Source organism: Hydractinia symbiolongicarpus, chromosome 12 (assembly GCF_029227915.1).
Source record: "Hydractinia symbiolongicarpus strain clone_291-10 chromosome 12, HSymV2.1, whole genome shotgun sequence".
NCBI classification, from domain to species: Eukaryota; Metazoa; Cnidaria; class Hydrozoa; order Anthoathecata; family Hydractiniidae; genus Hydractinia; species Hydractinia symbiolongicarpus.
This window is the reverse complement of record NC_079886.1, coordinates 23,800,343-23,814,004: the sequence shown is the minus strand read 5'-3', so window position 1 is coordinate 23,814,004 and position 13,662 is coordinate 23,800,343. Positions and strand designations below refer to the sequence as shown.

Here is a 13,662-nt window from a genome sequence, read left to right as displayed (position 1 = left end):
GGAACCTGCATCAGGCTCTTAACCACGATCTTAAATTCTGTGTACATGTCCTTTTTTTAATTTCCATATCATGTGATACAATTTGTATTTTTTCGCTAATTAGAACACGTGGACATTAACACAACAACAGCACTCATTTATTTCTAATTCGTGTATCAGACTTGTTGATATGTGCGGGATTAAATTGTATTGATCCATTAAATTTATGTGTACTCTGAACAAGGAGATCTTGCTCTAAAGAATTGTGGTTTTATGTTGTTTGTGTGAGCCTTGAAAATCTTCTCAAATACATGTGGATTCTCAATCTGTCTAATTTTGTTGGTAATCAGATACAAATAAGCTGTAGCGTATATATAAGGAAAACTTACATTTAGGTCTAATCAAAAACAGTATGTATCGATTCTTCTTAAGATGAGTGATATAGACACCTCCATTTCAGTGAAAGGCACAGTGAATGGACATTCAAAGAATACAGGTAAAATTCTCAATGACGACGTATCATCTTATCATTCCGCAGTTGAAGATGATACTATTTCAACAAGTAATGATTCTGGAGTAACATTTCCATCCATTGAGAATTTACTTGAACAAAATGAAAGTGTGGACAATAATTTGTTGACTTCTACATCCGAAGAAGATCTGGTTTTAGAAAATACCATCCCTCGGTCTCTGAAATCGAACAATGAAAGTGATTCTCCCATCTCAGACTATGAAACAGAGTCTTCCAAATCTTTAGTCATCCTCTCTTCAAGTCATTTCCTTACTGACTCACCAGCCAATACAACGAAACCTCTTGACGCACGTGATACAAGTTGCACCAATGATGCGGCCATTATTGACGCACGTGATACAAGTTGCACCAATGATACGGCCAGTATTAACGCACGTGATACGAGTTGTACCAATGATGCAGCCAGTATTAACGCACGTGATACGAGTTGCACAAATGATGCAGCCAGTATTAACAAAAGCTTTATAAAGCAGCTTATTAGAGATGCGTATAAAAAAGACGGTGCCGACATGTATGACGGAGAAAGCAACGACACATGGCAACCTCGTGCCCAATCTTCCCCAGCACGAAAAGCAACTCGTCAGAAAATTTTAATAAGGGAACTCTCTTTCGATGAATTACAAGATGTGCAAGGTATCGATTTGATGGCGCCTGTTTTTTTGGCTGTCACTGATGATGCTGACGATAATGTAAATGATCTGAGGAGAAAAGCGAAATCAATCGAAGACTTGTGCAGCACAACGTACGACGACGGTACGTACAATTCCGCTTTCTTTTTGTGTGTTTGTAGTAACGTTCTAACCCGGTTTCTACTGACTACACCGTTGGTAGGGATAATAAAAGATAACTGCCACCTTTGTTCTGATTTGCGGTAGGCAGTAGCGATACTTATCTTTCTGTTATTCTCAACCGTTGTTTACCTGGTTTTCACTGTCGCCTAATTATACTTCCTGCCTTCTTTGCTAGCTGCTCCTACGCACTTGTTAAATGTAATTACTTTATAGCTTAACGAGGATTTGACAGACATGTTTTTTTTTTTAAATGATTACTTACAACATTTTGTACATGTGTACATGATTAACCTATTATTGACAACTTTTAATATCAGTTATGTTTTAATTCGATAGAACGTTATTAGAAACTTTTTTTGGTTAAGATATTTTTTACTTAACAATTTTATTGTGTGTTTTTTAGGTTTAGACTTCCGGCAAAGAAGCAGATCCGAACTACCGCCGGGTTATAAGGACAGGAAAAAAAGGATAACGAGTCCTGCACATGACACCAACTTTTATAACTACGAAGATAGTGATACTGATTATAGTATAGACGATGCGAAAAGTCGTCTCACCAGCTTAAGTGTTCAAAGTAATGCTTCTTTTGATGACGATATAAACATGGCGTCTGTTAGCGACCAATATAATGAGTCTCTCGATGATTCTCTTGAAGAACGCGCCATTATGGATGTATTTATAAACAATGGGATGTACGATGAGGCTGATGTCGAGGCGATCAATGCGATGGATGAGAATAACTTAGATGCTCTCAAACGAATGAACGAATCGCTCATTTTTGGCGAGCAGAACTCTACAAAAAGGTAAAACTTCTATTTTGGATCCGTTGAAATGGTAGTTGTTGTCTGTATGTTGCTAAAACCCGTCGTCTGTCTGTCACACGGGCTGGTCGCATGTTAGGAATACACGAAATATTTTTTGCGGAAGTAACAACTTGCGACTTATTTTTAATTGATTCTCACGGACTTACCGCGGGTTAACGACTTGAGAAATTTCTTGTTGTTTTTTTGGTTTTGTCATCTTTTGTGACATTAAATCTTCCCTCCTTGAAACTAAGTAACCTTATAACCCAGGGCCAAAAATTGTGAAATATACGCCTGATAGATAGATATAATTGATGGTGCTCGATGGAATACGTTTGTTTTGTTTCATAGTTCAGTTGCAACATATGATGACGAAAAACATGAGAAATCGCCACGTCCAAATTCGTTAAATCTTGCAAAGGGAAACGGTAAGAACTCTAGTTGGCTCTTTGTTTTGTATTTAGTTCAGCTTATATATAGTGTGTATATTTTACAGTAGCAAACATGACGTTATCAGTTCGTAAAGTCGTGGCTAGGTGATCTCTCCATAACCTATTTTAAGATGCCCAATCTACCTTATACCTAGAAATAAACGAGGGACAAAATTAAAGATTACGGAATTAACACGAATTAACTTAAATGCCTATATGAATGTACAAAGAAGAATTTAATTAACGCAATTTTCTAGGTCACAAAAAGCCTTAAAATGACACATAATCAGGAAATAAAAAACACAAAATGTGATGAAGAACCCCTTATCTTTTTTTAAGAATAGCTTCATAAATCAATTTTTTCTTGTTTTCTTTAACACATGTTTATCAGTCTTTACAACCTGTCCTAATCACATAAGGTATTATGTCGATACTAAATTTTTTGCGTTAATCAGACAAAGGGAACAACGTTAGCGTGCGCGTGTATGTGAGCTTTGTATTGCGATTGAGAGTTAAGTATAGTTACAGGTTATAAATTAACCTAGACATTTTCAACATTCTGGATATTTAGGTTACAATTTAATAAGGGGCATTCAATTAACGCGAATTTTCAAAACTGGCGTTAATTTTGTGTCTCGTTAATTTCCTGAAATAAGATATACGATTTTCTTTATGTTGGCGAAATATTACTGACGTGATGTGTTGTTTGTCTGCCAGCTTTCTTAACACGTAACATCGTAACGTAACACGTAACGTAACATCTACTGCATGTACCACTTCTCACCCATGATATCATCAAAGCGATGTTTAATGAATATACAAGAGAGTGAGTGATTCTGTCTATTAATTGCGCATTATAATATTCTTTAGATACTGACCTAAATATGACACCAGTGAACGTTTCAGGTAATTTATACAGAATTGATTATCTGTCGCAATAATTTATGCAATATTTATTCATTTGTCGCAATAATTTATACAACTAGTCTTTAGCCCGTGGAAAATCCACGGGTTCGCTCGTCCTTTTTATACCGCATTGCGTGCTTCTCGCTATTGCGCAGCTAAGCTACCATTTTGCGTGACAGACACACGTATACGGGCATTATAATATAGATATTTTTTCAACTGTCGTAGTAATTTTATACAATGTTTATTTAACTGCCACAGTAGTGCAGACCATAATTATTTAATTGTGACAGTAATTTAAACAATATTTATTATCTGCCACAGTAATTTATACTATATTTTTCATTTATTTCGATAATTTATGCAATATTTATTCAATTTCACGGTAATTTATGCAATTTTTACCGGTGATGGTAGCATACATATTTTATATGGCTTTCTTAGTTAAGTCAAGAAAGTTCCTATTCCCCCAAAGCTAGGTTAAGCTGGATTTCCACTGAACCGCAAAATACTTAAATTTGATTGGCTATCTGCTAATTTATTCTTTTATTTTTATTATTTTTTTCGTTCCTGTCCACAAGAAATTTCAAATGATTACAACTTTCAGTTTCGATCGGAACGGAAAGTTTCAGAATTGTCCGTTCCGATCCGTTCCAGTCTGTTTTTAAGTGGAAATTAACCATTATTCCACCCTCGCCGACGCTAAATTATGCACGTCAATTGGATATTCTGGTTGGTCGCGAGTAATTGCCATTTTAAGTCATATTCAAGAAATCTATTTAATAAATTCAAGCTTCTCTAAGCCTTATTATTAAATGTAACGCCATATACGCACCAATTTGAGGGTAACGCCCTCATGAGGGTAACGCCCTCATGAGCGATTCTTTCAGCATGTTGCTTTTTTCCATCTTTAAAACAATTAATTAGATCATTTGAGAAACGATTGTAGAAAGTGTTCTTTATTCATAGAGAACTAGTCGTTAAACCGTGAAAAAATTCACGGGGTCGCCCGTCCTTTATATTTCGCATTCTGTGTTTCTGTAACAGACAAACAGACAGACAGCGGCTATTTTTATAGAGATATTAGAAGGAAGACTTACTAGCATTTGATTTCACGGTTAATGAGCTATCGGAATTATTTATGTTATCAGAACACATCTTTTTAAATATCCTTTGTATCCATAAGCTAACAGCTCTGTATTTTGTCGTTGGTGTAAGAATAGCTATTGGGGTGGTCATATACGGCTCTTTTTCTTTAGCCACAGCCAGCGGATTTTGGGAATATCCTTGCACCGACAGTCCCGTTGCAAAAAGTCCTTCTTTTGCTAATTATAATCGCCAGTTGAGTTTTAACACTTCACCTAAATCTTCCATGGTTAGTACAAGCGTCCACGATAGATTTATTGTGGTTAGTGTGGCTGGCCAGCAGAAAGTTGTTGACATGCAGCTGATTGAACCGTATTTGAAAGTACTCTCACATGGAGGTATGGTAACAAGGTGTTGTATTTTATGGATTTATTAAATTGAAGATGTCCTTCTGAGGTGGAAATTGAAAATAATTAGAATTCAAGTAGACTGGAGAGATCTTTTCTATTACAATTTTTTGTCACTTTTCAAATTTGTTAAATTTTCGCGCCGGCAAGATTGCCCCCTAATCTTGTCATGCCGCTGTCGTGTTACCAAGGTGCTGGGGTTTACGCCCGTTCTATCTGAAAGAAAGGCTAAGTGCTCTCCTGTGCTTTTAGGCTCAAAGTCATGATGTAATCGATAAGGGCGGCAGTGTAGAATTTACATTTATTCTTTTTTTTTATTTTTTTCAGGACATCACAGAGTGGGAACGAAATGTCACGTCTTAGTAGTTTTCACTGCATGTTACCTACCTACGAAATACACAGACAAATATCATATCATTATGGAACAACTTTTTTAGTATGAAAAGATTTCAAAACTTATATTCCATTTATATAACTGTGTTTAAATTAGCTTCTTTGTGATAATACATTATATGCATCCTCTGATCTTTTGTGTGTTCGTGGTTTTGCACGGAATGAAGAATTTTGTACCCCCTCTTTCGAAGTAATCTCCCCCTAGTAACCCCTTATTTTAGTTACCCGTGACCAGTCTCGTTCATCCAAAACAATACTTTAGAAGTTTGGGAAACAAGGCCAAACATAAGAAGCATCTCTTGTATAACTTAAAGTTTTCACATAAGGACTGTATCCACTCGTCATCAGTGTCGATTTTTGCTTCTAGTTATTTTGTACATGCCGTCAACTTGCTGGTGACAGACACGTACGAAATTGTGTACTTCACTTCTGCTGTGGATGGGAAAAATATGCCGTCACATGCATGGATCAAACAGTGTTATGATATGCTGGAATATAGGTATATCGTATTTGCTTGTGTATGATTTGCAGAACAATTGTTTGTAATATACGGGTCTTTGACGAGTCGTTGTGTATATTTTGCAGAACAAATGTCAATGTTTTTCATTGTACAACTTCTCTTTTGGTTTTTCTTTAGATTAAAGAAAAGTTTACAAGTTGTCTATTTTGTCCATCAATCAATATGGCTGAAAACTATCCTTCGCTTCTCAAAGTTATTTGTAAGGTAATTACTATACAATCTTTCCACGCGACAGCTTGTATAAAAGCAAAGCATCTCACGGAGTCAGGTTCTGTCATAGTAAATTAAAAGTGGCAAAATTAGAAGGAGTAGAACAGAAACTATACTTCGTCACACTAATATTGAATTCATTGTTCAGAAAAGTACCGTAAATACTCGCCTAAGTCATATCCTAACCCCCCCCCCCCTGTCGAATAAGCCCACATTTTCGATTAAGTCATTACCTTAAAAAATTTTTTTCACAAATAAGCCCTAACGTCCTCCAGAGCACATTCTACGGTAACGATCTCATATTTTTATCCAGACGATTTTGTTTTATTGTTTCCCTTCGATATATTAAAGAATTTTAATGAACTATGTTTCGTAATATACTTGACTCCCCGATTTATTAACCCACCCCTCCCTCCTGCTGATAAATAGCTCCCTGGGTATTTACAGTATAGCTAATATGTAAAGGGTCTTTACATAAGTAACTGTATTGTTTATTCATTTCCTGTTATTAGCTCAAAGTTTAGAAGGAAAATCCGTTTCATTAAAAATATAAAGACTTTGCAAAAACACATTCCGTTAGAATATATTTTCATTCCACCTGAAATACACCAGTAAGTTGTGTTATATTCGATTTTGTTTGTTTATTATTTTAGTAGCAATCATTGTCTTTCTTTTTGAAAAAGAAGGTTATCTTAAGGAAGAAATTTGGGCCAAAAAAAAATCTTGTCAAAATTACTTTTTCGTCCACGGTGAAATCCCACTAAAATAAAATTTTAAATCCTTGCCTAATTTCTTAATTTTTGTTATCCGTCAAGTTAAATTCCACCAATTCCACAAAATTTTTATCCCTTACGCTACTATTTCCTTATTTTCAAGTAAGTTAACTTCTAGCTCACTCTGTATTGAGGTGTAAGTCAGTTTTTCGATGTTTGTGTCATCTATCATAAACATCGTTGACGATGTCTTTTTTGTTAAACTCTAGTATTAATCTTGATTAGTAGTTAAAAATTACAACTCTCTACTTGATTTTTGTTAATGGTAGGGAACGCGTACAGCCATTACCAGCATAAATTTCGGTTCGATTTTTTAAAACCTCTGTTTCTAAGACATTTCTTACCCATGCTAAACTTTGACTCTCAAACAAACAGTCGTTAGATATCTTGTAAAAGCTCTTAAAAAGTCAGTAGGTGTATTTAAAAATTTTTATACAATCCGTAGAAGAGTGATATTTTCTTTTTAGGATCGACAAAAGATTTAGCTGATATGTAAATAACGTGAAGATTGATTTTATGCACTTTATCACTGTCCAAATTTTCGCTTTCACCAAACACGGTAGAACTATGAATTTGTTGATTATTGATATATTATAAAGGCGAAAACTTTTGCCACGTAGACCAATTTTTCGGAGGTGAACTGTAGCGTTTATTTGACCGCTATCCACATGTTGTTTTATGGTTATTTGTTGGGGCCGGGTGGGGGTATAAAAGATGTACATATGTAGAATATAGTAGTCTCGGAATCTAACTTTCGCAGTTATTGTAATTTGTTAAATAGGTAAATTATAGAAAATGCTGCGTTATCAAAGTAAAATCTAATCTGGTTTCAAATCTAGAACTAATTCCTTTCCTCGTTGAGACAATAGATGGTTCGGGGTGTTTCAAACTACCTGTTGTATGTACGAGACAGAATAAGACATTTTTTATCTCAAGAGTTGCTCATTCAATGCTGGGTACTAAATTGACAAAAAACACGTTGTTCTCCTGTTCCACAGGTTTCAAGGATTTCTCTCTCCTCCTTGGTGTGGATTTTATTTTCATAACGCACATAAATTTTTATTTTTCTACTAGTTGAAATGGAGTTTGGTATTCGTTAATTTGCATTTAATACTTAATATATTTTCAAGAAATTATATGTATTTTTGATAATTAATGTAACTAGTAGCTGTTTAAGCAATTTGGAAAATACATTTCATTACTATGCGCTTTTTTTTTGATCGTCTGTTCAAATTTTAGTCAGAGGACCATAGGACTTCGTCCCAAATGTTGCGCGAGCATTATTAAGTAACTTCTTTGCCTGTCAATGTGATGGCACCTTTGCAGGCAGTCAGGGTCTGCTAAAAATAGAACACCATTTCCAGAGCTTCAGGCAAAGCATTTCAGGACTTTTCCATTGAATTTCTTTGATTTTTTAGATCGATTGCTTTGAATATTCCATTATGACAATAATGTGAGTAACATGGAAACTGAAAGATGCTAACAATTGTTCCCTCATTTTTTAACTAACATTTTGTCGTTATTTTAACTAATACTATGGCGAGGAAAGAGATACCGATACGAATTCACTACCTTACGTGGATTACATAATTTTCGCGTGGACTTATTTTCGCGAATGCTGGGCTTATTGCGTGGATTTATTTTATATTTTATATTAATGTAACATTGGAACTGAAAGATGCTAACAATTGTTCCCTCTTTTTTTAACTGCAAGCTAAATTGTTCAATAGCGTCTAACGTTTTGTCGCCATTTTAACGGGATTCGAAAAATTTCGCATGGATTAATTTTCGCGAATGACAAGAATGGGTAACATTTTGCGTTGGAATAATTTGGCGAAGTCTTTAAATTTGCGAAATCGCGTAAATTAATCCACGTAGGGTATTTCAGAAAAGTGAGAAATATATCACACAAGAAGTTTTCTAGAGTAATCGTTTCTGAAGTTCTGTTTGTACGCCAGACTGATAAAAAATGTAATTTTAAGTTGTAAATATGTCACCAATTAAATACAAAAAACTACACTGTTTACGCACTATATACAACGTATATATCGTTCGTGTTCACACTTGCTGAGGATCTTTTTTTAGGTGGTTATACCACTGCGTTATAGTCGCGTGAGTTCATCAAAACCAGGTGGAGGAGAGTCAGGCAGCCCTCTGTTTCCATTAGCTAATTCCATGTGATATTTTTCTTGGCGTAACTTTTGAATCAACTGCGAGTATAACTGCAAATCTCTGCGTCGTATAAACTCAAGATATTCACATTCTCGCAGCGTTAAAATTTCATACATCTTCTTTGCTACTGTTCCATGTCTGAGCACGCACATGATAGTGATCAAATGATCCAACAATTGAACAAGAAACCCAACAATGGATATGATCATACCAAACACAAAGACGAACCAGAGCAATATCAAGCAATATTGGTAGAGAATGTTTTGCGACATCTCGCAAACAAATGTATGTTTATTTCCCATGGAAGTAACTTTGTCCTTGGTTGCTACATATACTTGACAGTATCCGAAGGGAGGTAGTAGTTCGTTCCCAGGCTTCGGAAAATCGCGCATTCCCATGTAATCATGCGCAAGATGGTTATCCAATTTACTCCAACGTACCCATTTAGGTCCTAAATAAAAACGGGTGAAATATTTTCTGTCAATTGCCTTTGGTATCACACTCGCGCCATTTGAGCCTCGAAGTCATTTGAAAACAAAGATTTCTTCATTCAGCTTTGAAATTTGGTTAGTTCAGCCTTGGAGGTTCAGCCTTACATTTTCTCAGATTTTCAACACAATTAAACTTAGCAATTTCAAAAAATAAGTTTAAAAAACTTTTATGCGCAAAAAAAAGATCACTTCTATTGACGTCACCAACTTGCTTCTATATCTGGTTGACGCCTATGATTCAGGTGAAAGGGCTTTTCTTGAAGTTCTCATTACGGGACTCGAAAACAATATAGTTAATCCATCACTCACCATATCCTTTAAATTTTCCAAGCAACGCACTATCAGTGGCAACGAAGGATACAACATTAGCAGCAATATATAACAACTTGACTACATATGTAAAAAGGATCCGGGTACGAAGTTGTCGAACAGGATTTACTTTGTGATTAAAGTATGTACGTAAAAACACCTCTGTGTCTGCTTCTCCCGATTTTAGTTTTTTCTTCAGACTAATTAGATCCGGATTACCGTACAAGTGTAACACATAAGGAAGGTAATACAGTATGGCCAGTGAAGCAATGAAAAATGGAAACCATTGATACTAGAAAAGAGACATTTAATTTTACACACATTTGAAATAATTGTGCAGACACACACGAAGTGAGAAAATCTGCTAACCTGCAGAAAAAACGTTTTTGTGAGAGGTCTGCAGTGAAGTCCCCTCGCTTGGTATAACGGGTCCTTCGTTTTGCAAAGCCGACCATACTCTACCAGCATACCATCATCATTAATGTCTTTTGGCATACCTGCAATAAGTATTTTATTACTTATAAATTGTTCTTGTATAAAAACATAAATCTAAGGTTCATAATAAATAGACATGTCATGTTTAATACACAAATACACACCATAGAAAGCAACTTCGTCAATTCTGTCCATCAATTCTCTAAACACATACACTCCCTGTATCCAACAAGCATCTGATACGAAGTCCCCATCCACACTACCAGGCGTTACACAACGTATGGAATCCTATAGTAAGGGCACAATTACATTTCAGCATTACAATATTACAACAATTTTATAACAACAACCGATTTGTTTTCTTGGAGAAAAACACAAAAACACGCTACATCATCTTCAAGACAGAAATTTTTGCAGAATCAATTGTGATTTGTGAAACTTTTACTTAAATTTTGCATCGCAAATATTTTTAATGTTAATGTTCTTGGCTAAACTTGAGAAAAAATAAGAACACACTTCAGGCTTCATTTTCGGATTTTCAAACAAAAAAAGGAATTTTTAAAGAAAATAAAAAAAAAACGCAGGAAGAAAATTTTTGAAAAACACCACTGTGTTAGCTGCATAAATTTCATAATAGCTGCTTAACCTGAATACTGGCCCGTGATTGGTTCAACCAGTATTATGACGCGAATCCGACCGCAAGAATAAGAAAACCACTAACCTTGTACCAGCTTATTCCCATCACCAGTGAACATACCAACAAAATTTTAACAATAAAAATCCGATTAAATTGATCTGAATATCCATCATGCCTAGATTTAATTTTAAAGGATAATAACCCCTTTAATTCACCAACAATCATCTTCACTATAAATTGTTCTTTTTTTCGTCTGTAAAACTTCTTTACATAAAATTAACTTGCTCTTCGATAATGATGGTTTTATATCAACTTTCCTTTCAAAGACGTCACATGAAGAATAAAATGCCGATAGGTCTATAAAAAATACATGTGAATAATTTAATGCTTGTTCATTTTATAGCAGCCACCACCTTTTAAAATATATATGTGCGTTAATTCACTGCAAAAGTTTTTTTTTGATGCACACTATAAACCCGCCAAATTTTGAAGTTTTGGAAATCTTAAATTAATTTTTATGTATAACATGTGTTAATACTAAAATACATTTATTTAAAGTCTCACCTTTTTAGCACGAGGTCTTTTGTAACTTTTTAGTGATTATTGCAAAAATTAAAATCTTTCTTTAAGAAAGTTGAAACCTTTATCTTACGCAACAATGTTCATCTATTTCAAAAAAGAAGTTCCCACAAAGTTGTTTCTTCGTTCCGCATGATTACCTGTGAACAATAACATACCGCCAATGATGGGCGCCATAGATTAATCGCTAACCAATCAAAACATAATTTAAAGAAACGTACATGCATTTACACATTTTTTCCTAAAAGTGACACTCCGCTGCCATCAGACATGAATATTACCAAGAGATTTTCAGAGTACGCTTTTTTTGTTAAATAAATAAGACGAAAGAAATGCGCCAATTTGGCATGTTTTTTTTACTCACGCAACCTCAACTGGTTGCTGTACCGGCACATGTTTTTCTCTCAGTGCCCAGGCCTTTCCGTCCAGAAAATGAGGGCTCCGTCCAATTTTATTAATTAGTTTTCAGGCCTCTTTATTTAATTCGTTTTGTCAAGTTTTTTCCAGGGATGGTTAATAGAAAACCTATTATATATTTTTGAGAAAAATGTGCAACAGGCTAAAGTCTTCGCTACCGTAGGCGGTCAATGTTTTTTCAACAAGTTTTCGTGGCCCTGGGCTAGGGCTAAGGGTTTTAAATTATTTTTAGCCCTTGAAGAGGGCTGTATTCATTCTATTAAAGCCCATTCTATTTTCTTTTCTTATTATGTACAATAAATTCACAATACCTTATAAAATAGAAATATAATTGCAATTATTTAACTTTGCATAATTAAGAAATGGTGACGTCATTTTTGAAACACGCAATCCATATCTCGCCCCGGGGCTTTTTGTGGCGCAGCGCCTTGCCCAGGCAACGAGATTGCGCCAACCTTTAATTTTCTTTAGGCCCAAGCGTGATTTACGGTTTGATTTGTAAATAACAAATAAAATAGTTTCGTGGCAATCTCGATCCCAGGGCCTGTAGCCTCGTGGTTATGACACAAACAATGAAACTTATTGTAACACCCAACTATTGATGATTTATTTTTAGTATGTGTAAACGTCAGAAGATATATGTCCTTCAGAGACTTGCTATGACATTAAAAAGTAGGGTGTCATTTCTATGTAAGAGCCCGGTTAGCAGACTTTTCTCACAAGTCTCTTTGTTAACACTTGTGGTGTGGGGTAGATCACTCACAAGGTCTTTCGAAAGCAGGATGAACTTTTTTACCCAATTTCATCCAATTACTGGGTCATAATTTTATGCAAAGAGAATTATTTATACTAGTCGTTAGCCCGTGGAAAATCCACGGGTTCGCCCGTCGCAGCTAAGCTACTATTTTGCGTGACAGACAGACAGACAGACGTATACGGGCATTATAATATAGATTTTGTTAATTTCTGCACTGTTTATTGTTTTTATTGCTTTCCAAACTTGTATCCAGTGCTCTTTTTCACTTTTTGATATTGGCACCAAATGTCAAAAAGTATTTACAGTTCTCTAAAATTATACATAACATATGAAAAATAAAAAGAATAAAAAGAAGATTACATGTTACGACACGCGTGATCTTTCAAGAAGTAATTGCACAAAATAAGACTATGTTCACACATTGCAGATAGGTTTTGTTCCAGAATCGTTTTGTTCCAGAATGATGTGAAACACGTTTTTCGAAAAACAGAGAAGCGGAATCATTCCACTATTTCAAAACGGAATCATTCTGCTTCGCATATCGGATAGCTTCAAAACCGTGTGCTCGCATGCTCAGAAGTTTTTTGTCTTGAATTCATTCAAGTGAAATAACAGCATTTAGGAAGCAAGGTTGACCCTAGAGTGAATCCTAGAGCTTACCCTAGAGGTTCACACAGTTTCTATGAGGATTATGTTTGATTTCAGAACTAAATGAACGCTGGTGGGTTAAATAATGAGAGGTGGGACAGGACTAGTGCCGTGAAGGGACGTTCACAGGGATGATTGTGTCCCGCCTTTATGTGGGAAAAAGTTTGTCAAAATGAATTTTTTTTTTATAATTAAAATATGCAAAATAGGACGGTGACGGTGTATCGGTATATGGAAAAAAACGTCACGCCTGACCTAGGACTCCGCTTAATTGGGGGGGGGGGGGGGGGGGGGGGACGAAATTGTCTATATAATAAACGCAAAGTGATTTTTGGAACAATTATTGAGAAGGGCGGGATCCCAAAAAACGTCCAGTCCTAGCAATC

The 13,662-nt window shown here is 35.4% G+C and overlaps 2 protein-coding genes across 2 annotated transcripts; one reads left to right on the top strand and one right to left on the bottom strand.

Moving 5' to 3' along the window:
• The first annotated feature begins 326 nt into the window (after positions 1-326).
• Positions 327-8,038, top strand: LOC130621506 (uncharacterized). The gene is made up of 10 exons (XM_057436807.1): positions 327-1,264; positions 1,706-2,105; positions 2,457-2,533; positions 3,407-3,442; positions 4,702-4,926; positions 5,263-5,371; positions 5,696-5,827; positions 5,966-6,052; positions 6,571-6,669; positions 7,299-8,038. Exons 1-10 carry the CDS (start codon positions 412-414, stop codon positions 7,318-7,320), a joined length of 2,040 nt encoding a protein of 679 aa, XP_057292790.1. The 5' UTR covers positions 327-411; the 3' UTR covers positions 7,321-8,038.
• A 768-nt stretch (positions 8,039-8,806) lies between these two features.
• Positions 8,807-11,600, bottom strand: LOC130621513 (innexin inx3-like). The gene is made up of 6 exons (XM_057436814.1): positions 11,440-11,600; positions 10,960-11,232; positions 10,403-10,526; positions 10,173-10,300; positions 9,804-10,095; positions 8,807-9,454 (listed from the first exon to the last, which is right to left on the bottom strand). Exons 2-6 carry the CDS (start codon positions 11,098-11,100, stop codon positions 8,934-8,936), a joined length of 1,206 nt encoding a protein of 401 aa, XP_057292797.1. The 5' UTR covers positions 11,101-11,232; positions 11,440-11,600; the 3' UTR covers positions 8,807-8,933.
• Between the last annotated feature and the right edge of the window lie 2,062 nt (positions 11,601-13,662).